We start from the raw sequence: 23,964 nt of genomic DNA on the forward strand, positions 1-23,964 counted from the left end.
GAAAAGAAAGGGAGGAAACAAGTAAATATGAATAGGTCAGACAGATGGAAGGAGAAAATGGAACAACACAGGAGAGGAGAAATGACAAATGGACAGCAGCCACTGGAAAAAGTTAGCAGAAGCAGGACAGCAGGAAAGAGAAACTGGGACCAAAACAATTGAATAATAAAATATACAAAGAAAAATGTTTTATACTGAATTTAACTGGAATATATTAGCTCTGGAAAATGTGCAACATGTATGTCTTTGTTCTGCATTCAGTACAAAAGGAAATGTATTTCTGTTATTTCTCCAGTGTTGTGGTACGTGCAGAGTTTGACTTCCTGGGATATCTGGTTCAATTTTAATCTTCATATTTATAATTTGTGATCCCTTGTTCTGTATTTGGTAAGTACTTGTCTGTGATTTGCATGTGATCAAGGTGCAGTATTCTGTTTGCATGTTGTTTCTGTGTAGAAATCTGAAGCAGACTCACTTGTTATGTTTAACCTGTAGTAGGTGTATTGGTGTTCTAGGGCCCACCCTAGGGTAGGGTTCTTGCTGTTTGAACGATAGGAATTAGTGCTGCTGTTGTATGGCAGATTTGCTATATGTATGTTGAGTTAGAATTATTTTGAGGCTATGTATTATTTCACAGTGTAGTGATCCACTGACAAAAATTTCATATGGTAAAGGAAGGAAAAAGCCTCAAAGAGCTCCACATCTGGAAGTTTATAGAGCTAAATGTGATCACAAGGATCTACTCCTCATCATCGGCTAAAAAATACCTTCCAATAGTGTTCAATTTATCAAAATATATCATAAAATATTTATATCTACGGCTTATAAAAAACGCTAAACAGTAAATCTTTTCTTTGATGCTGTACTTATCTTGTCTAAAAATCAGCCATTGTACAGTGCTACTTGCAACTTCTCCTTTCTCCCAGGACCAACGATGGCCAGTGTTTCACTTAGCTGCTTCAGGGTCCAAATGATAGGCAGAACAAAGCAGCATCCATCCTTCTACTGCCTGCTTGCTTTTTGTCAGTGGATCACTAGTTTTGTGATATTCTTTTTGTGTGAAGTTGTGTTTCTACACCCATTATTTTATTTCATAGTGTGCCTGGTAGTACAGATGACATGAAAATCACAATATGTATTTCAAAAGTGCGTAAGTAGCATTAGAAACATTACTACATAAGGTAGTCTAATGCTTCCATAAAGATGTCCTGAGGAAAACTGTATTCGACCTTCCACCGTAGGATAAACTCGTTCCATTGTACGAATATAGCTGGAAATTACGGCAATGTCCAAGTCACCTGAATGGAAAAAGAAACAGAAAATATTTTATGATCCTCCTGATGAACACAAAGAAAGATAAAAATAGCTGCTAAGCTTTTTTTTTTTTTTAATCATCTCACACTTTTCATTGAAAGCTCAAGGAAAACTTACAGTCAGGTGTTATAGGTATTATTTCCTGTCTTCAAAGCAATGCAGGGTTTAGCAGGGTGCAACCAGGGCAATTACCCTGGCCCCCACCTTGCCACAACGAGCCCCCAGATCTCCCAAAGCTGCCGACTTCGGCCCTAGCATGTGTTAACAGCCGTGTCTCAGAGTGTCTCAGAGGGCTTACAATATAACCCTCTCATTTACTAAGCTGCATTAATATATTAAGATCAGAGTAAAATAGTCCAACTGAGAACAAGGCTTCTTTTAACATGTATTAATGCAGTTTAATAAATGAGGCAATAGAGGATGATGTGACTTCACAAGGTGCAGCAGTAGAAATTGAGCCCTGACTTCCCTAGTTCTGAGCTTACTACTACTATTTATCTATCTATACTTATTTTGTTAACACTCCACAGTGTAGATAAGTAATCAGGTACATGTCCTTGCCAGAAAGAGTTCACAATCTCAGTGGTTATCTGAGACAATGGGAAATAAAGAGGTTGCCCAAGGTTACAAGGAGCATCAGAAGTAGAAATATGAATCCTAGTTCTCAGGCTATTGCTTTAACCATTAAGCCACGTCCTTCACTTGTAGGAGAAAGCATGTAGCATTTACCATCATCATCATTATTTTCTATTGTATATGCTGCACAGTAAAGTATCCAATTCAAATCTGGATAATGTGAATAGTTACTGAACAACATGCATATTATTCAGTACTTTAATTTATTAGGATTTATTTACCGCCTTTTTGAAGGAATTCACTCAAGGCGGTTTATAGTAAGAATGGATCAAACATGAGCAATAGGCAATTACAGCAGTAAAAATATTCACATAACAATACAAAGTATGGCATAGTATACTACATAGTAACATAGTAGATGACGGCAGAAAAAGACCTGCATGGTCCATCCAGTCTGCCCAACAAGATAAATCATATGTGCTACTTTTTATTTGTACCTGTCCTCTTCAGGGCACAGACCGTATAAGTCTGGCCAGCACTATCCCCGCCTCCCACCACCAGCTCTGGCACAGACCGTATAAGTCTGCCCAGCACTATACCCACCTCCCAACTACCAGTCCCACCTTCAGCTCTGGCACAGACCGTATAAGTCTGCCCAGCACTATCCCCGCCTCCCAACTACCAGTCCCACCTCCAGCTCTGGCACAGACCGTATAAGTCTGCCCAGCACTATCCCCGCCTCCCAACTACCAGTCCCACCTCCAGCTCTGGCACAGACCGTATAAGTCTGCCCAGCACTATCCCCGCCTCCCAACCAGCCCCACCTCCCACCACCGGCTCTGGCACAGACTGTATAAGTCTGCCCAGCACTATCCACGCCTCCCAGCCACTATCCCCGCCTCCCACCACCGGCTCTGCCACCTAAACTTGGCTAAGCTCCCAAGGATACATTCCTTCTGAACAGGATTCCTTTACGTTTATCCCATGCATGTTTGAATTCTGTTACCGTTTTCCTCTCCACCACCTCCCGCGGGAGGGCATTCCAAGCATCCACCACTCTCTCCATGAAAAAGTACTTCCTGACATTTTTCCTGAGTCTGCCCCCCTTCATTCTCATTTCATGTCCTCTTGTTCTACCACCTTCGCATCTCCGGAAAAGATTCGTTTGCGGATTAATACCTTTCAAATATTTGAACGTCTGTATCATATCACCCCTGTTTCTCCTTTCCTCCAGAGTATACATGTTCAGGTCTGCAAGTCTCCCCTCATACGTCTTGTAACGCAAATCCCATACCATTCTTGTAGCTTTCCTTTGCACCGCTTCAATTCTTTCTACATCCTTCGCAAGATACGGCTTCCAAAACTGAACACAGTACTCCAGGTGGGGCCTCACCAATGACTTGTACAGGGGCATCAACACCTCCTTTCTTCTGCTGGTCACACCTCTCTCTATACAGCCTAGCAACCTTCTCGCTACGGCCACCGCCTTGTCACACTGTTTCGTCGCCTTCACATCCTCAGATACCATCACCCCAAGATCCCTCTCCCCTTCCGTACCTATCAGACTCTCACCGCTTAACACATACTTACAATGTCAACACAATAATAGAACATTTTAATTGACAGTGAAGGGTATCAGCAAAGATGGAACAAATAGATAGGCAAGAGAGCAAGAGTCGTCAAAAAGTAAGGCAACTAATTAAAAGAAAGTTGCATATCAGGTTAGAGAGATGGTTAACATATAGATAGGTAAGAGAGTAAGAGGACTTAGAAAATGATGTGACTAAATACAAATGCACATGAGGTCAGAAAGATGGTTAAATATTATATCAGCTATTTATCAGATACTTATTTTTAAAATGTATTTATTTGAATTTAGCTCACACCTTTTTCAGAAGTTCAAGGTTCATTGCATTCAAGTACACTATTTATGGGATAAGCAGTATAAAATGTTTTGTACTTTTTTGGGATCTTGCCAGGTATATTGTGACCTGGATTGGCCACTGATGGAAACATGATGCTGGGCTTGATGGACCTTTAGTCTTTCCGAGTATGGCAATACTTATGTACTAAGTATTCCTTGTCCCTGGAGGGCCCACAATAATTTTGTACCTGAGGTAATGGAGGGTTAAGTGACTTGCCCAATATCACAAGGAGCAGCAGTAAGATTTTTAAATAAAGTCAGATAGCTGGTGTGGCAGATTCACTGAACTTCATGCAAATCTGTTTCTTGTTTTAATGGAGGCATTACTTCTTCTAGTATGAATGTAAAATTATATTTAACACGCTATTCAATAAGAATACTTAAAGTATGCGATTAATACATTTGCCTCCTTTTTCATTATACATATGAATACCAGCAATGTGTCATGCTGTTTATTGTCTATGTTTATTCTGTTCATGAACAAGCTAATTTTCTGCAAACTCTTTCTCATCTCTCACACAATAAGCCAAAGAGAGGACATCATGTACTCTCATTTCAGGGAGCAGCTAGATCTGGGTAGGATGGAAAAGAACAGAGTGACAGAGGAGAAAATCTGGAAAGAGTGCTCTGTACAGTATCTATCTGATAAAAATGATCATTTACCTTTCCATTTTTGTTTGGTCTTTGAAATAGAGCCAGCACAAAGCTCCTGCTCCTAAAGCCTCCAACATTAGGCACAATTGCTAACTCCATTAACATTTTGGTGGAACTGAGCAGCACGAGGCACCAAGGGTTAGACTAGCACACTGACCTTTCTTATAGACCACACAGTCATGTTGGGATAACAGCAAAATACACAACAGCCTCATCTTTGTGCTAATTTAGCTGCATTTACAGATCCACTGGGTAGATGTGTTGTAGAACTTTGTGGGCAATGTAAAATGCACTACATGATCAGTATGACTTGCAACTAGTGGCGTAGCCAGAAGGCAATTTTTGGGTGGGCCAACAGGTTGGATGGGTGGGCACTAGGGTTGCCAACTTTCTGAAAGAGAAAAACCCACCACCTGATGCACCCGTGCCCTGCCTCACCCCTTGCTCCACCCCTACTCCGCTCCCAATAACTTCAATGAGGGTAGCAGTGCAGGCCACACTGAAGCTAGAGGGAAGTCCAAAAGACTGCACTCTTCAGTCCTCGTTGAGCCATGGTCCCCCAACACATATATGCTTCTCCTGTACCAGGGTTTGTCAATTCTTTTGTGGCTACAACCCCATAATAGTGGCCAAATAAAATTATGTGACCCCCCTGGAGGTGCAGAACAATTATGTACCTATAGAGAGCCCACTCAAGTTGTGACCCCAAATGTGGGTCACAAATACCATTTGGTATCTCACAGTTTGGGAAGCTCTGTCTTATATGGTATTGAAGCCAAATACATTCTGCATCCACAGAACCCCCTGGCCCTTCCCCAACAGTGGATGCACAGCAGGGCTAGGACACTTCCCCATAAAACTCACCAAATACATATTTGTCTTTTGTGTAATCTCAAAGAGTTTGCAGAAAATTAGCTTGTTCATGAACAGAATAAACATAGACAAACAGCATAACACGTTGCTGGTATTCATATGCATAATGAAAAAGGAAGCAAATATATTAATCGCATCTCTCACACAATAAGCCAAAGAGAGGACATCATGTACTCTCATTTAAAGGAGCGTCCCAGGGTCTCCATTCATGCCTGCACGTTCCAGGTACTGTTTCTAATTGGTTTAATGGGTTCTTAAGAAATAGTTGATGATATGTTCTCAAAGTTGGGTTTTCCTCTTCTTTTTGGAAAACCTCCCATGTAGTGTCACAAGTGTTGTCATACTGGGACAGATCGAAGGTCCATTAAGCCAGTATCCTGCTTCCAACAGTGGCCAATCCAGGTCACAAGTACCTGGCAAGATCCCACAACAGTAAAACAGATTTTATGCTGCTTAACATAACAAAAAACAGTGGCTTTTCCCAACTCCATCTTAATAATGACTTAAGAACGTTTCTTTTAGGAAGGTATCCAAACATTTTTAAACCCCGCTAAGCTAACTGCTTCTACTATATTCTCTGGCAACAAATTCCAGAGTTTAATTACATACTGAGCGAAGAAATATTTTCTCCAAATTTGTTTTAAATTTACTATTTTGTAGCTTCATTGTGTGCCCCCTCGTTTTTTTGGAAAGAGTAAATAAGCAATTCACATCTACCTGTTCCACTCCACTCAATATTTTATAGACCTCTATCATATCTCCCCTCAGCCGTCTTTTCTCCAAGCTGAAGAGCCTTAGCCGCTTCAGCCTTTCCTCATAGGGAAGTAGTCCCATCTCCTTTATCATTTTCGTCGCCCTTCTCTGTACCTTTCTACAATATCTTTTTTTGAGATGCGGTGAACAGAACTGCACGCAGTATTCGAGGTGCAGGTGCACCATAGAGCGATACAAAGGCATTATAATGTCCTCATTCTTGTTTTCCATTCCTTTCCTAATAATACCTAACATTCTATTTGATTTCTTAGCCACCGCTGAACACTGAGCAGACAGTTTCAACGTATCATCAGCAATGACACCTAGATCCCTTTCCTGGTCAGTGACTCCTAATGTAGAACCTTGCATTACATAGCTATAATTCGGGTTCCTCTTTCCCACATGCATCACTTTGCATTTGCTCACATTAAACGTCATCTGCTACTTGGATGCCCAGTCTCCCAGTCTCGTAAGGTCCTCTTGTATTTTTTCACAATTCTCTTGTGATTTAACAACTTTGAATAACTTTGTGTTGTCAGCAAATTTAATTACCTCACTAGTTACTCCCATCTCTAGATCATTTATAAATATGTCAAAAAGCAGTGGTCCCAGCACAGAGCCCTGCGGAACCCCACTATTTACCTTTCTCCACTGAGAATACTGACCATTTAAATCTACTCTATCTATTAACCAGTTTTTAATCTGCAACAGAACACGACCTCCTATCCTATGACTCTCCAGTTTCCTCTGGAGTCTTTCATGAGGTACTTTGGGGCTCATTTTCGAAGCACTTAGGCTTCCAAAGTTCCATAGAAACCTATGGAACTTTGGAAGGCTAAGTGCTTTGAAAATATGCCCCTTTGTCAAATGCCTTTTCAAATCCAGATACACAATATCAACCGGCTCACCTTTATCCATGTTTGCTCATGCCTTCAAAGAAATGTAGTAGATTGGTAAAGCAAGATGAATCCATGTCAGCTCTGTCTCATTAATCCATGCTATCGAATATGCTCTGTAATTTTGTTCTTTATTAAATCTCTACATTTTGCCTGGCACCGACGTTAGGCTCACTAATCTATAATTTCTCGGATCACCTCTGGAATCCTTAAAAAAATATTGCCAATACACTGGCCACCCTCCAAACTTTTGGTACCATATTTGATAAATTTCATATTACTAACAATAGCTCTGCAAGTTCATTTTTCAATTCTATCAGTACTCTGGGATGAGTACCATTCGGTCCAGGCAATTTGCTACTCTTTAATTTGTCAAATTGTGCCATTACATCTTCCAGGTTTACAGAGATTTCATTCAGTTTCTCTGACTCATCAGCTTTGAATACGATTTCTAGCACCAGTATCTCTCCCAAATCTTCCTCTGTGAAGATCAAAGCAAAGAATTCATAAATAAGAACATAAGAGTAGCCAAACTAGGTCAGACCAATGGTCCATCTAGCCCAGCATCCTGTTTTCCAAACAGTGGACAAGCCAGGTCATAAGTACCTGGCAGAAACCCAAATCATGGCAACACTCCATACTACCAATCCCAGGGCAAGCAATTACTTCCCATGTATGTCTCAGTAGTAGATTATGGACTTTTCCTCCAGAAATTTGTCCAAACCTTTTAAAAACCCAGATACACTAACCGCTGTTACCACATCCTCCATCAAAGGGTTCCAGAGCTTAACTATTCATTGAATGAAAAAATATTTCCTCCTATTTGTTTTAAAAGTATTTCCATGAAACTTCCTTGAGTGTCCCCTAGTCTTTGTACTTTTGGAACGAGTAAAAAAATCGATTTACTTCTACTCGTTCTACACCACTCAGGATTTTGTAGACCTCAATCATATCTCCCCTCATGCTTCTCTTTTCCAAGCTGAAGAGCCCTAACCTTTTTAGCCTTTCCTCATATGAGAGGAGTTCCATCCCCTTTATCATTTTGGTTGCTCTTCTTTGATTCTTTTCTAATTCCACTATTTCTTTTTGAGATACGGCGACCAGAACTGAACACAATACTCGAGGTGTGATACAAAGGCATTAAACTATTTTCGGTCTTATTCACTATCCCTTTCCTAATAATTCCTAGCATCCTGTTTGATTTTTTGGCTGCCACTGCACACTGAGAAGATTTCAGCGTATTATCAACAACGACCCCCAGATCTTTTTCTTGACTGCTGACCCTCAAAGGTGGACCCTAGCATCAGGTAACTATGATTCAGATTTTTTTCCCAATGTGCATCACCTTGCATTTGTCCACATTAAATTTCATCTGCCATTTGGATGCCCAGTTTTCCAATTTCCTAATTCTTCCTGCAATATTTCACAGTCTGCAAGTGTTTTAACAACCTTGAATAGTTTTGCGTCATCTGCAAATCTGATCACCTCACTAGTCGTTCCAATTTCCGTATCATTTATAAATATGTTAAATAGCACCATTCCCGGTACTGATCTCTGTAGCACTCCATTGTTCATCCTTCTCCACTGAAATGACCATTTAACCCTACTCTCCGTTTTCTGTCCAATAACCAATTCCTAATCCACACCAGAACCTTGCCTCCTATCCCATGACTCTTTAATTTTCTCAGGAGTCTCTCATGAGGAATTTATCAAAAGTTTTCTGAAAATCTAGATACACTACCATCTTCTCTGCTATGGTTTTGTCTTCTATGAGTTCCCCTTTTATCCCTCTGTCATCTAATGGTCCAACTGATTCTTTTGCCAGCTTCTTGCTTCTAATACACCTAAAAAGGTTTTACTATGTGTTTTTGCCTCCAGCACAATTTTTTTTCACAGTCTCTTTTTGCCTTCCTTATCAGCATTTTGCATTTGACTTGCCATTCCTTATGCTGTTTCTTAATATTTTCTGTCAGATCCTTCTTCCATTTTCTGAAGTATTTTCTTTTAGCTCTAACAGCTTCCTTCACCTCACTTTTTAACCATGCTGGCTGTCGTTTCGCCTTCCTTCTTTTTTAATACTTGGAATATAGCTGGTCTGTGCTTCCAGGATGGTATTTTTGAACAGCATCCACACCTGATGTAAATTTTTTACATTTGCAGCTGCTGCCCTTTTTTTTTTCACCGTTATCATTTTATCATAGTCTCCTTTTTGAAAGTTAAATGCAATACCACTGGAAAAAGGGGACCAATATAGTTCAATTTTAGAAAAAAGGAACATTACTTACCTGTAGCAGGTGTTCTCCAAGGCCACCAGGCATATATTCTCACATGTAGGTATAATATAACACGTTGCTTCCGTGGTCTATCTCTGTTTCATTGCTGTCTCCAGCAGAGTTGCTTGAGGCACATCATATCTGATCATTATACACTACAGCTGGCAACACTGTGACCCCTGAGGCAGGCACTTGTCGAAACACGGATCTGTGTCAGGTCCTGGAAGTTGTGCTACATCACTCTCTGGTGGACTCTGTACAGCAATTGGAGAATTACTGTTTTGATCGTGATTAAAGAGTATTGTGATTGACGTTTGACCTCTAGTACCTTTTCTCTCATCTGCTGGAAAACCATGGTCCATCCCTACTCTGTTTGCCTGTCTGTTTTAATTAGGTCAGCCACTTCTTCAACTTCGTCACCAAACAAGTTATCTTCACAACAAGGGACTTCTGCTAGATGCTCTTGGACAGCAGAATCTAGGTCAGAAACCCTGAGCCAGCAAAGGCCTCCTTGCCAGATATTTACAACAATCTAGAAGCTTCCTGTGAAGTTTGAGGAACCCATCAGCCTTTTCACAAGAAAGGAATACTGCAAAGGAGAGAATACTCTGTATTAGAGGCTACGTAAACTGTGGAATAAAGTTGATAATCTGATATGAGATTGGTTAGCATTAAGACCTGAAATGTTTTTTCTGCCAAAGTCTAATATTCTAGCTTTTCTGCCCAGAGGAGCAGAAGCGTGAGTACATTTTAAAGCAGATTTCACAACTGGGTAACTGCGTATTTTTTTTTTTTTCCAAACCCAGTGGATTTCTGTATCCTATACACTGTATCAATTTTCTTTGGAGCAACTTGAACTGTCAGTGGAGTCTCCCAGTTTTTGATCAGAGTACTCTTCATAATTGTATGAAGTGGAACAGTGATTCCTTCTCTAGGAGGAGAGTCATAATCTGGAACGTCAAAGTGTCTGAACGAGGTTCTTCCTCAGTCTTCAATTTAAAAGGTATGGTTTGAGTCATCTCATGGACAAAGCCAGGAATGGATATATTTTCTGGAGGAGACTTACATCTCTCAGGTGGCAGAAGGCTCATATGGAATGCCATAGGACTCCTCAGTCAAGAGGTCCTGCAGGTCCTGTTCTCTCTCCCAGGAGAGGTCCAAGTATGACTCTTCAAAGTACTGTTCTTGGGAATTACATGGAAGACCCTGTCCTCCAATGTCTCAAATCTCTTCTCTACCGCTATGGAATCCAAGTCCGTCAATGAGGCTGTCTCTGCCTGTAACACTATTCTCTCCTCTGCGTTGGACACTCTTGCTCCTCCCATGCCCCGTCCTATAAAATGTACCAAACCCCAGCCTTGGCTGACCTCTACAATCCGCTACTTACGTTCCTGTGCCCGCTCTGCCGAAAGCCTTTGGCTAAAATCTCGTGCCTATGCCGACTTCATACATTTCAAATTCTTACTGACCTTTTCCAGTCTGCTCTTTTCCTCGCCAAACAGGACTATTACATACAGTTGACAAATTCTCTTGGCTCAAACCCTCGACACCTCTTTGCCACTCTCAACTCTACTACTACTACTACTACTATTTAGCATTTCTATAGCGCTACAAGGCATACGCAGCGCTGCACAAACATAGAAGAAAGACAGTCCCTGCTCAAAAAGCTTACAATCTAATAGACAAAAAATAAATAAAGTAAGCAAATCAAATCAATTAATGTGAACGGGAAGGAAGAGAGGAGGGTAGGTGGAGGCGAGTGGTTACAAGTGGTTACGAGTCAAAAGCAATGTTAAAGAGGTGGGCTTTCAGTCTAGATTTAAAGGTGGCCAAGGATGGGGCAAGACGTAGGGGCTCAGGAAGTTTATTCCAGGCGTAGGGTGCAGCGAGACAGAAGGCGCGAAGTCTGGAGTTGGCAGTAGTGGAGAAGGGAACAGATAAGAAGGATTTATCCATGGAGCGGAGTGCACGGGTAGGAGTGTAGGGAAGGACGAGTGTGGAGAGATACTGGGGAGCAGCAGAGTGAATACATTTATAGGTTAGTAGAAGAAGTTTGAACAGGATGCGAAAACGGATAGGGAGCCAGTGAAGGGTCTTCTCCTCCAACACCCCCTCACTTTCTCCCAAGACCCTAGCTGAGTACTTCCACGATAAGGTCCACAAGATTAAACTTGAATTCTCAACCAGTTCACCCCTACCTCTCCCTCCCTAAGTCCATTCTCTCAATTCCCCAACCCCCACTTCCTTTTCTTCCTTTCCTGAAATCACTGAAGACGAAACTACACTCCTCTCCTCCTCAAAACTAACCACCTGCTCCTCTGACCCTATTCCCACTCATCTACTCAACACTATCTCACCCACTGTCATCCCTTTCATCTGTCATATCCTCAATCTTTCACTTTCCACTGCGATTGTTCGCGATGCCTTCAAACATGCCGTAGTAACACCACTCCTAAAGAAACCCTCATTGGACCCTACCTGTCCCTCCAACTATCGCCCCATCTCCCTCCTCCCTTTCCTATCCAAGATGCTTGAACGTGCTGTTCACCACCGTTGCCTCGACTTCCTATCATCTAAAGCAATTCTTGATCCACCAATCTGGCTTTCGCCCCCTTCATTCAACAGAAACAGCACTTACTAAAGTCTCCAACGACCTGCTCCAGGCCAGATCCAAAGGGCTCTATTCCATCCTCATCCTTCTTGATCTATCTGTTGCATTTGACACAGTCGATCACAGCTTACTCCTCGATACGCTATCCTCGCTAGGATTTCAAGGCTCTGTTCTTTCCTGGTTTTCTTCTTATCTCTCCCAACGTACTTTTAGCGTATACTCTGTTGGATCCTCTTCCTCTTCTATCCCGCTGTCAGTTGGTGTACCTCAGGGATCTGACCTGGGACCTCTACTCTTCTCCATCTATACTTCTTTGCTTGGTACTCTGATCTCATCCCGTGGTATTCAGTATCATCTTTACGCCGATGACTCCCAGATCTACCTCTCCACACCAGAAATCTCAGCAGGCATCCAGGCCAAAGTTTCAGCCTGCCTGTCCAACATTGCTGCCTGGATGTTTCACCACCATTTGAAGCTAAACATGACCAAGACTGAGCTTCTTATCTTTCCACCTAAACCGACCTCTCCTCTCCCCCCATTCTCTATTTCTGTGGATAATACGCTCATCCTTCCTGTCTCATCAGCACGTAACCTTGGGGTCATCTTCGACTCCTCCCTCTTCTTCTCTTCACATATTCAACAGACTGCTAAAACCTGTCGTTTCTTCCTCTATAACATCAACAAAATTCGCCCTTTCCTTTATGAGTACACAACTAGAACCCTCATCCACACTCTTATCACCTCCCGCTTAGACTACTGCAACTTGCTTCTCACAGGTCTCCCACTTAGCCATCTCTCTCCTCTTCAATCTGTTCAAACTTCTGCTGCACGACTAATATTCCGCCAATGTCATTATGCTCATATTAGCCCTCTCCTCAAGTCACTTCATTGGCTCCCTATCCGTTTCCACATACAGTTCAAACTCCTCTTACTGACTTACAAATGCATTCACTCTGCAGCTCTTCAGTACCTCTCCACTCTCATCTCTCCCTACACTCCACTCCGGGAACTCCGCTTGCTGGGCAAATCACTCTTATCTGCACCCTTCTCCACCGCTAACTCCAGACTCCGTTCCTTCTATCTTGCTGCACTGTATGCCTGGAATAGACTTCCTGAGCCGGTACGCCAAGCCTCATCTCTGGCCATCTTCAAATCTAAGCTAAAACCCCACCTTTTCGATGCTGCTTTTAACTCCTAACCCCTACTCACCTGTTCAACCCTCACATTTTCATCCTCCCTTCAACTGTCCCTTATCCCTGATATGTCCTCTCCGTCCTAGCCCTTATCCCTTACTTGTCCTTTGACACGGTTCCACACAGGCGACTGATAAATAAATTGAGTGCCCTCGGTATGGAACCAAGAGTAACTGATTGGATTAAAATTTGGAAAAAAGGTTGAATGGTAGGAGATAGAGGGTAATGGTAAATGGAGCTTGCTCTGAAGAAAAGGATGTCGACAGTGGAGTACCGCAGGGATCGGTCCTAGGGCCGGCTCTTTTTAACGTCTTTGTGAGCGATATTGCAGAAGGGCTGTCTAGTAAGGTTTGTCTCTTTGCGGATGATACTAAACTCTGCAACAGGGTGGACACCCTGGATAGTGTGAATGACATGAGGAAGGACCTAGTGAAGCTGGAGGAATGGACCGATATTTGGCAACTAAGGTTTAATCCCCAAAAATGAAGAGTCATGCACCTGGGTCGCAAAAATCCGAGGGAACAGTACAGTATAGGGAATGAAGTGCTTCAGTGTACGAAGGAAGAGCAGGACTTGGGGGTAATTGTGTCTGATGACCTTAAAACTTCCAAACAGGTAGAAAAAGTGATGGTCAAGGTGAGAAGGATGCTTGGGTGCATAAAGAGAGGCATGACCAGCAGGAAAAAAGGAGGTGATAGTGCCGTTGTATAAGTCTCTAGTGAGGCCCCATTTGGAATACTGCGTGCAGTTCTGGAGACCGCACCTATGGAAAGATATAAACAGGATGAAGTCAGTCCAGAGGGCGGCTATGAAATTAGTAAGTGGTCTTGAATGCAAAAATTATAGGGACAGGCTTATGAACCTCAACACGTATACACTGGAAGACAGGAGAGAGAGAGAGGAGACATGATAAAAACGTTTAAATATCTCAAGGGCATTTATGTACAGGAAGAGAGCCTTTTTCAAATGAAAGATAACTCTGGAATGAGGGGGCATATGACAAAGTTAAGAGGGAATAGGCTTAGGAGTAACCTAAGGAAGTATTATTTCACAGAAAAGGTGGTGGAGGCGTGGAATGGCCTCCCGGTGGAGGTGGTAGAGTGTAGGACTGTTCCAGAATTTAAAAAGGCATGGGATAAGCATGTGGGATCGCTTAGGAACAGGAAGAATTAGGGGTTACACAGGATGGGCAGACTGGATGGATCATATGGCCTTTATCTGCCGTCATGTTTCTATGTGCGATGATGTTTGGATGGTGTTATTATTCCTCTATTGACTGTGGTCAAAATGTAATGCACTGAGCACGAGTCGCAATTTAAAAAATGATAAAAACTTCACTTGCTATCACTTTTTAGGTTTTGTCAGGGTTTCTTTGATATTGGGGCAGTTTATGCATTACAAAACCAAAGAAATTAGTAACCCAGTTGATTGAGTTTGGAATTAAATTTTAACTGCCAGACCTTTGACTATTCTTCTAGTTTTTGGAGATCTCTTCTCATGGTTTCTACTCCCTCTTTGTGTCATCCGCTAAAAGGCAAACTTTTCCTTCTAATCCTTCAGCAAGGTCTCTCAAAAATATATTAAACAGAATCGGCCCCAGTATCAAACCCTGAGGCACTCCACTACTCACTTTCCTTTCCTCTGAGCATATTCCATTTACCACCACCCTCTGTCGCCTATCGGTCAACCAGTTTCCAATTCAGGTCACCACTTTGGGTCCTAAGATCAGCACTCTCAGCTTATTCATGATTCTTCTGTGAGGAACTGTATCAAAGGCTTTGCTGAAATCCAAGTAGGTTACATCTAGCGCATGTTTTTTATACAGTTCTTTGGTCACCCAGTCAAAGACATAAATAAGATTCATTTGACTGGATTTTCTTTTGGTAAAGCCGTATTGCCTCAGATCCTGCAACTTCCAGAAAGTTAGCTATCTTTTCCTTTAGCAACAACTCCATTATTTTTCCTACCACAAACGTGAGTCTTACCGGCCTGTAGTTTCCCCACTTCTCTGTCCCCGCTTGAGTGAAGAGGGACTACATCAGCTCATCTCCAATTCTGTGGAACCTCTCCCCTCTCTAAATACCTATTAAATAAATCCTTAAGAGGTCCCACCAGAACTTCTCTGAACTCCCTCAGTATCCTGGGATGTATCCGATCCGGCCACATAGCTTTGTTCACTTTCAGATTTTCAAATTGTTTATAAACGGTGCAATATCCACTCCATTCCCAGATATACCCTTGACAGCCTACCATGATCATTTTCTTCCATGAACACCGAAGAGAAGTAGTAGTTTAGCATGTTTACTTTATCCTATCGCTCTCCACATAACCATTCTTAGAATCTTTCATCTTACAACACAATTCCTAGCTTTTCTCCTTTCCCCAATATATCTGAAAAAAGTCCTGTTACCTCTTTAGCCATTTTTTTCTTCCACCTGTGCTTCGCTAGCTATATTTCCCTCTTTGAGTTTAATCTGGTAACCTTTTCTGTGATCCTCTTGTTGCGTTTTGTATTTCTTGAACAAAGCCTCTTTTTCCCTTATTTTTGCAGTCACTTGTTCAGAGAACATATAGACTTCTTGTTTCTCTTCTTTTTGTTTACTTTCCTTGTATAAAGATCTGTTGCCATATTTATGACAGCTTTCAGCTTGGTGTAAACACAGAAGAAACAAATCTCCGCAAGAATATACAGTATATAGCAAAACAGCGAAGATAACAATCAGTGGACAATGCTCCAGAAGATTAAAACTGTTTATTAAATGATGAACAAGACTCTCTGTAATTTCTTTAATTTGACCTTGTTGACACCTAAAATCACTGTGTCAAAGTTACAGCTTTCTTTAGGATATCAAGTTTTTCCTCAACCACTGGTTTAAGTGCCTCAATTCTCTTTTTGGAGGTTTCTACAAGGTGGATCATAAGATCCAAAGCACATTTATTTAGAATGGCACACCAGTGGTTGAGGAAGGGAAAATTAGGTTCTTACCTTGGTAATTTTCTTTCCTTTAGTCACAGCAGATGAATCCATTAACTGATGGGTTGTGTCCGCCTACCAGCAGGTGGAGATAGAGAACATTGAAAAACCATAGTGCTCTATGGATGGCTAGCTCCATCTGCCTTCAGTATTTGAAACTTCCAAAGCAGAGTGTATCCTCAAAGTAGAATAACATGAACTTTCCTCATAGTGAACGAATGCCCCAGAACAGGAGCAATATCCATCCAAAGGAGGGACGATCTCAACCTCCTGTGACAGAACAGAAATCCTGAAGACTGTTTTCCATCTTCTCCCAATGAGGGAACATGTCTGCAGGAAACAACTGAACAAATAAACAGAGTCAGACAGGGAGGGATCATGGATTCATCTGCTGTGACTAAAGGAAAGAAAATTACCAAGGTAAGAACCTAATTTTCCCTTCCTTGTCATCAGCAGCAGATGAATCCATTAACTGATGGGATGTACAAAAGCACTCCCTAGTTAGGGCGGGAATATGCACTCCCCGAGCAAGCACTTGCGCTCCAAACTGTGTGGTCCCGCTTCGCTGCAACATCCAGCCTGTAATGCTGGACAAGGGAGAGATGAGAAGCCCAAGTAGCCGCACTAAAGATCTCCTGAAGAGAGAGTGCTTCTGTTTCAGCCCACGAAGAGGAAATCACTCTCGTGGAATGCGCTTTAAAAGCGTCAGGTGGAGACCGCCCTGACAGCAGATACACAGAAAAAATGACTTCCTTGAGCCAACAGGCCTTAGACGCCGGAGACCCTCTTCGAGGACCTGACAACAAGACAAAAAAGTGATCAGAGGCCCTCCTGAAGTCATTTGACATTTGCAGATACTGCAAGAGAGCCCTGCGAACATCTAGAAGATGCAACTGCCCAAAAGATTCCGGAAACTCCTCCCTAGTAAAGGAGGGCAGATAAATAGGCTGGTTTAGGTGAAACGTTGAAACCACCTTAGGCAGGAAGGAAGGCACAGTATGTACCGTTACTCCGGACTCTGAGAATTGCAGAAAGGAGTCTCGAAACGACAGAGCCTGGAGCTCAGACACACGTCTAGCCGAGGTCATGGCCACCAAAAAGACTGTCTTATTATTATTTATTGCATTTGTATCCCACCTTTTCCCGCCTATTTGCAGGCTCAAAGTGGCTTACAGAGTGTGGTTATGACATAATCATTTTGTGTTAACAGGTACATTTCTTATAGATTGAATATTGTTAAGAGAAGATAAGCATATACGTTTCTTGATGCCGAATACAATTATTGATGTTTAAAGATTGGGTAATTGAGGATAGACAGGGAAGAGTTATGTCAGTTAGAGGTGTGGTGTGGTCATTGTGTGAGCTGTTGAAGTGGTCTGTCTTTAGAGTCACATCCTTCTCCGAAGCTTGCCTCAGCGGCTCGAAGGGCGAACACTGGAGAGCCTTCAATACCAGCCCCAGATTCCAAGCCAGACACGGCAGCTGCACTGGCGGCCAGAGCGCCCCTCTTAAAAATCGGGCAACGTCCGGATGAGCGGCCAGGGAAAGGCCAGAGACTCCCTCGAAAGCATGTCAAAGCTGCCAGTTTCACTCGCAGGGAATTGTAGGCCAAGCCTTTTTGTAAACCATCCTGCAAAAAGGCGAGACAGTAGCCCGCGTGGGTGTGATCACCTTGAAAACACCACACCTCAAACTGGCGCCAGATCTAAGCATAAGCACGGAAGTGGATCGCTTGTGGGCCTGCAAGAGAGTGGAGATGACATTGTTTAGAATAGCCTTTGTCTCTCAATTGCGCCCTCATAAGAGCCATGCCGTAACACCAAAGCAGCAGGGATCCTCCATGGTCACCGGTCCCTGCACCACAGGTTTGGTACCAGAGGCAAAGGAAGAGGGGCCTCCACCAGCATCCGCCGGAGGTCCGCGTACCACAGCCGCCTGGGCCAATCCGGGGCATTGAGAATCACCATTCCTTGATGTAGCCAAATTCGCAGGAGGACTCGCCCTATCAAGGGCCAAGGAGGGAACACATACAGGAGGCCCGGGGTCAGGGTTGAGCCAATGCATCCAACCCCGCCGAGCGAGGATCTCTCTGTCCTGCTGAAAAAGCATGGGACTTTGGCATTTGTGCTTGACGCCATTAGATCCGCTACAGCGTTCCCCATTTGGCACAGATCTGAAGAAACACTTTGTCTGCCAGTTCCCACTCTGCTGGGTCGATTTGATGCCTGCTTAGAAAATTGGCTTGCACGTTGCTCTGACCTGCTATGAGAGCTGCTGACAGGAGCTGCAGGTGTAGCTCGGCCCAGTGGCAAATCTGAGCGGCCTCCGCGGCCAGTGCTCTGCACTGAGTGCCACCCTGTCAATTTATGTAGGCCACAGCTGTCATGTTGTCCGACAGAACTCTGACAGCCAGCCCCTCCAGAGTCTTGTGAAAGGCCAGAAGAGCCTGGAATATTGCTCTCAGTTCCAAGCGATTGATGGACCAACCCCTATTCCGCGGGTGTCCACAGACCCTGGGCATAGCTTCCCTTGCAATGTGCTCCCCAGCTGACCAGGCTGACATCGGTTATCACCAGGCACCAAGATGGAAGCGCCAGCGGCATTCCTCGCCGCAGCATGCTGTCGGAGAGCCACCACTCCATACTGAGCCGGGCCGCAGGGAGCCACGTTAGTCTGCGTTGATAATCCTGGGACATAGGAGACCATCGTTGAAGCAGGGCAATCAAGTGCGCCCTCGCCCATGGCACTACCTCCAAAGTGGCCGTCATCGACCCCAGCAGCTGGACAAAGTCCCAAGCTCGTGGGCGAGGTATCCGCAGCAGCAGAGAGACCTGATTCTGAAGCTTGCACTGCCTTTGGTCGGGTAGAAATACAAACCCCGAGGCCGTGTCGAACCGGACCCCCAAATATTCGAGAGACTGAGAGGAGGGTCAGGTGACTTTTGGGTATATTGACGACCCAGCCCAGAGATTGCAGTACAGAGACCACTCTGGCTGTGGCCAGACGAATTTCGTCTGCCAAATCTACTCTGATGAGCCAGTCGTCGAGGTACGGGTGAACACGGATACCCTCTCGCCTGAGAAAGGCAGCTACTACCACCATAAGATTGGAAAAGGTGCGGGGAGCTGTGGCGGAGGGCCAAAAGGCAAGGCCCGAAGTGGAAATGTTTTCCCAACACCGTAAACCGGAGAAACCGTTGATGCGGGGGCCAATAGGAATGTGCAAGTAAGCTTCTTTTAGGTCCAGAGACCGAGATATTTCCTGGTTGTACCGCCGCAATAACGGAACGCAGGGTTTCCATGCAAAAATAAGTCGAGGATCGGACGGGAAGACCCGCCTTTTCGAGGCACCACAAAGTAAATGGAGTAGCAACCGTAGCCGCGTTCGGGAGGAGGAACAGGGATCACCACTCCAAGATACAACAAGACTTGTAAGATCTCCTCTACCGCCGCCCGTTTGATAGCAGTACCGCATTGCGACTCCACAAACACGTCTCTCACTGGGGCGCTGAATTCAATCGGTAACCTTCTCAGATCAGGTCCAGGACCAACTGATCGGAGGTAATCTTGGTCCATTCCTCGAGAAAGAGGGAAAGACGTCCTCCTACTGCAGGAATCGAGGAATGGACCGGCGCCCCATCATTGAGAGGGCCGCCCCTGAACTCCAGGCCTTGAAGCAACCGCTACGGAACGCTTGTCTGAGCGAAAGGAGTTCACCTGCTGAAAACGGGCACGTTGAGAACCCCAGCAGAGTGCCCCGGGCGATACCGCAAGCTTCATGGAAGCGAGGTCTGGAAGAGGAGGGCCACACAGAACCCTGGAAGAAGGCCTCGGCCTATACTCTGGTAACCGCTGGGGCTTAGGGTCCCCCAGGTCTTTCACAATTTTCTCCAGCTCCTCTCCAAATAACAGGTGGCCCCGAAAGGGAAGCTTCACCAGCCTGTGCTTAGAGGCCATATCAGCCGCCCAATGCCGTAGCCATAGAAGGCGGCGGGCTGCAACCGCCACAGACATCTGTTTAGCCGAAGTGCTGACCAGATCATAGAGGGCGTCAGCCAAAAATGACAGGGCCGACTCCATCTGTGGTGCAACCGTCAGCGAGGGACTCCGCACCATCCGCGGGCTGTTCCACTGCCTATTGTAACCAAGAAAGGCAGGCCCGGGCAGCATAGGAACTGCAAATAGATGCCCTTAAGGTGAGGCCCGAGATTTCAAAAGACCGTTTCAATGCGGATTCAGCCGCCGGTCCCTGCATGTCTTTCAGGGCACCCCTCCCTCTACGGGGAGGGTGGTCCTCTTAGTCACCGCTGTGACCAAAGCGTCCACTTTAGGTATCCCCAAAGAGGCCAAGTGCTCCTCACTTAGAGGGTAAAGTTGACCTATAGCCCTGGCCACTTTCAAAGGCCAATCGGGTTCAGACCATTGAGCTGAAATAAGCTTTTGGATGGAGTCATGCACAGGAAAGGCTCGAGCAGGCTTCTTAGTACTCGCCATCCTTGGATTACCAGAGGAGGCCTCGCCCTTGGCAGGATCATCAATCGAGAGGGCCTGCAAGGCGTCAGAAATGAGCGCTGGCAGCTCATCGCGGTAGAAAATCCTCACTGCATTGGGATCATCCAGATCCAGTGGCAAACCGGCACTTTTCTCTAGCTCTTCAGACCATGAGACCCTGCCAGAACCCTCAGAATCCCGACCATGGGGGGGGGGGGGGGGGGGGGGGGGGGGGGAGGGGAAGTGCGGCCACTCCTCCGACGGGGAAATTTACCCTGTCTATGGTTTGTGTCCCTCCAGCGCTCGGGGGAATCAGCCAGCCCTGGGCCATCAACACCTGGGGGAAACCGGTAGCAGCGCCCCCCCCCAGTGTCAGACATGTGTGCAGAGCTCCTTTCAGCATGATAGCTTATGCATTAAAGCACAAACTCTGGGTGAGAGAGAAACACTCACCCCTGACCTCCGTCTCCGATCAGGAGAATCGGGAACAGAGGGCTCCTCTGTTAAGCTTCTAACCGATGCGTCCCCCTGCACTCAGACTCCTCCGCATAGCGAGGGTCGAGGCATGCGGCGCTTCCAAAATGGCGCCCGCTGCCAGCTCCATTGAGCGGAAAGAATCATCGCTCGCCATGCTTGTATCAGCTCTAGCGTCTAAAGAGCACGTCTTACAGAGCGTTTAACTGCTTCAGCAGCCATCGTCCGCCCGGACGGAATTATGTAAGTAAAATAGCGGCCTCGCGCCAAAACTTACCCCGATCGGAACGGCATCTGTGGGACCTTCCCGGAGGAGCTGGGCACCACTCTACTACTACTACTACTATTTAGCATTTATATAGCGCTACAAAGTGTATGCAGCGCTGCACACCTCAAAAGACCGAGTCAAAAAAGCTCCGGTCAAGCTGCACGTGGAAACTAGCCTCAGAATAGCTACGCAGAACCAATGCGTACTCTTTTTTTTTTTTTTTTTTTAACGCTGTGAGGAAAGTTGGAGGCAGGCAGCAACAGAGGTACTCCGGTAGGCAAAGGGATGGGTAAGGCAGGGAAAGGGCGAACCTATATGCCTTCAAAGTGGGCACCACCAGCCACAACACCCCAGCTTCAACTGGCAAAAGCACAGGAGCCACCCCAGGCACAATTTTTTTCCAGGAGCTGATCAAGCTACGTCCACACCTGCTGGGAGGTAGAGAAATACTGAAGGCAGATGGAGCTAGCCGTCCATAGAGCACTATGGTTTTTCAGTGTTCTCTATCTCCACCTGCTGGTAGGCGGACACAACCCATCAGTTAATGGATTCATCTGCTGCTGATGACAAGGAAATCTGCATCGACCAGAGTGGTTGAGGAAAAACTTGATATCCTAAAGCAGTGATGGCGAACGTATGGCACGCGTGCCAGAGAGGGCACGCAGAGCCCTCTCCCTTGGCACGCGCCGTCGCCATCGCTGGTCCGCCCACTCTCCCTCCCAGTTCGGCCTTCCTCCCGCCCTCCCTCCAACACAACGAGCAACGCCCCCCGCCTCCTCCCTCCCAGCACCAGGAACCCCCTCCTCCTAAAATTTAAAAAGCGTACCTCCTCAGTCGGGGTTAAGGCGGCGTGCGTTGGCAGCGGCAGCGAAGCGCCTGTGCTTCGCTCGACGCGCCTTCGGCCTTCCCTGTCTCTCAAGCTCTGGTCTCGCCGGGACCAGAGCTTGAGAGACAGGGAAGGCCGAAGGCGCGTCGAGCGAAGCACAGGCGCTTCGCTGCCGACGCACGCCGCCTTAACCCTGACTGAGGAGGTTGGAGGTACGCTTTTTAAATTTTAGGAGGAGGGGGGTTCCTGGTGCTGGGAGGGAGGGAGGACGGACGGGCAGGCTGATGCTCGTTGGGTTGGAGGGAGGGCGGGACTGGCCTGGTGCTGTCTGTGTGCTGCTGGGTGGGGGAGGCCTGATGGTGGGTGCTGGGTGGGAGGGAGGCCTGCTGCTGCGTGCTGGGTGGGAGGGATGCCTGATGGTGGGTGCTGGGTGGGAGGGAGGCCTGATGGTGGGTGCTGGGTGGGAGGGAGGCCTGCTGCTGGGTGCTGGGTGGGAGGGAAGCCTGCTGGTGGGTGCTGGGGGGAGGGAGGCCTGCTGCTGGGTGAGGGAAGCCTGATGGTGTGCTGGGTGGGAGGGAGGCCTGCTGGGTGCTGGTGGGAGTGATGGTGGGTGCTGGGTGCTGCTGGGTGCTGGGAGGTAGGGCAGGGGGGAGAGGAGGGCTGCTGGACATTTGTGGCTGGAGGGGAGGGATGGTTGCTGGACATGGATGGAGGGCAAGAAATGAAGAAGAAAGGAGGAAAGTAAAGAAATCAATGGAAAGGAAGCCCTGGAAACGGAGTTAAGAGAACAGATAGAGAGCAGCAGAATCAGCGACTAGAACCAATATGGATAGAAAAAAAAATCACCAGACAACAAAGGTAGGAAAATCATTTTTTTTCATTTTAGTGTTTGGAATATGTCGAATTGGAGAATTTACATCTGCTGTCTTATTTTGCACTGGGCATACTGGAGCTGTAACAGCTTACAGAAATGATTTATAATGGAAGAAAGTCATGTTATTTTTTCTCCTACACTAGTATAATATTTTCAATGATGTCTGTTTATATGCGCCATGGCTGGTGTAAGGGGTGTGGCTATCATAGGGGTGGAGTCATATGTGGTGACCCCGCCCATAATGAGTACCGGCACTTTGCGATAAATAATTCGGTTTTGGGTTGCTGTTTGGGCACTCGGTCTCTAAAAGGTTCGCCATCACTGTCCTAAAGAAAAACTAACTTTGACACAGTGATTTTAGGTGTCAACAGATGTTTAGATAATTTTAAACGAGAAATTAGAAAGGAAAAATTAAACAAATTACAGAGAGTCTTGTTCATCATTTAATAAACAGTTTATTCATCTGGAGCGTCGTCCACTGGTTCTTCAGCTTGCAGCTTGGACCACTACGCTTCCACTTCTACTATAGCTACCCAATGATGTCAGCTCCTTAATTCAGGTATTCCCCCATTTTACCAAAATCAGTATGTCCGAAATCCAGTACTTTGAGTTTTGTGCATCTGCACTCCGCTTTTACTCTTATCAAACCATATCGTGTGATAGCACTATTGCCTAGGTGGAAACACTTCCTCCATTTCTGAGTACTATACCTAGTGTCAACCCTTCCCTCGTGGGTTCCATAACATTTTTTTGAGCAAGCACTTTGACAGGTAGCCACGATCTCTCTGTTTCTGTCCAATTCTGCCAATGAGACATTCTAATCTCAATGGAAATAATAATAAATGACATAATACTATGGGTACACTATCTTACATCGAATAACTGCAACTGCCTTCCTAGCCACGATGACCGAACTTAGGATTCACACAGGTGACCCCAATATTCATACATGAAAAGGGACCCTTTTCATGGATTGAATGTTGTTCTATAA

The 23,964-nt window shown here is 45.3% G+C and overlaps 1 protein-coding gene across 1 annotated transcript in view; it reads right to left on the bottom strand.

The window, feature by feature from the left end:
- Positions 1-664: 664 nt before the first annotated feature.
- Positions 665-23,964, bottom strand: part of NT5E (5'-nucleotidase ecto) — a 502,044-nt gene continuing 478,744 nt past the window's right edge. The window contains exon 9 of the mRNA XM_030199135.1: positions 665-1,298. Coding sequence (XP_030054995.1) covers positions 1,141-1,298 — 158 coding nt within the window. The 3' untranslated portion in view covers positions 665-1,140. The remainder of the gene's footprint in view (positions 1,299-23,964) is intronic.

Source organism: Microcaecilia unicolor, chromosome 3 (assembly GCF_901765095.1).
Source record: "Microcaecilia unicolor chromosome 3, aMicUni1.1, whole genome shotgun sequence".
Taxonomy (NCBI): domain Eukaryota; kingdom Metazoa; phylum Chordata; class Amphibia; order Gymnophiona; family Siphonopidae; genus Microcaecilia; species Microcaecilia unicolor.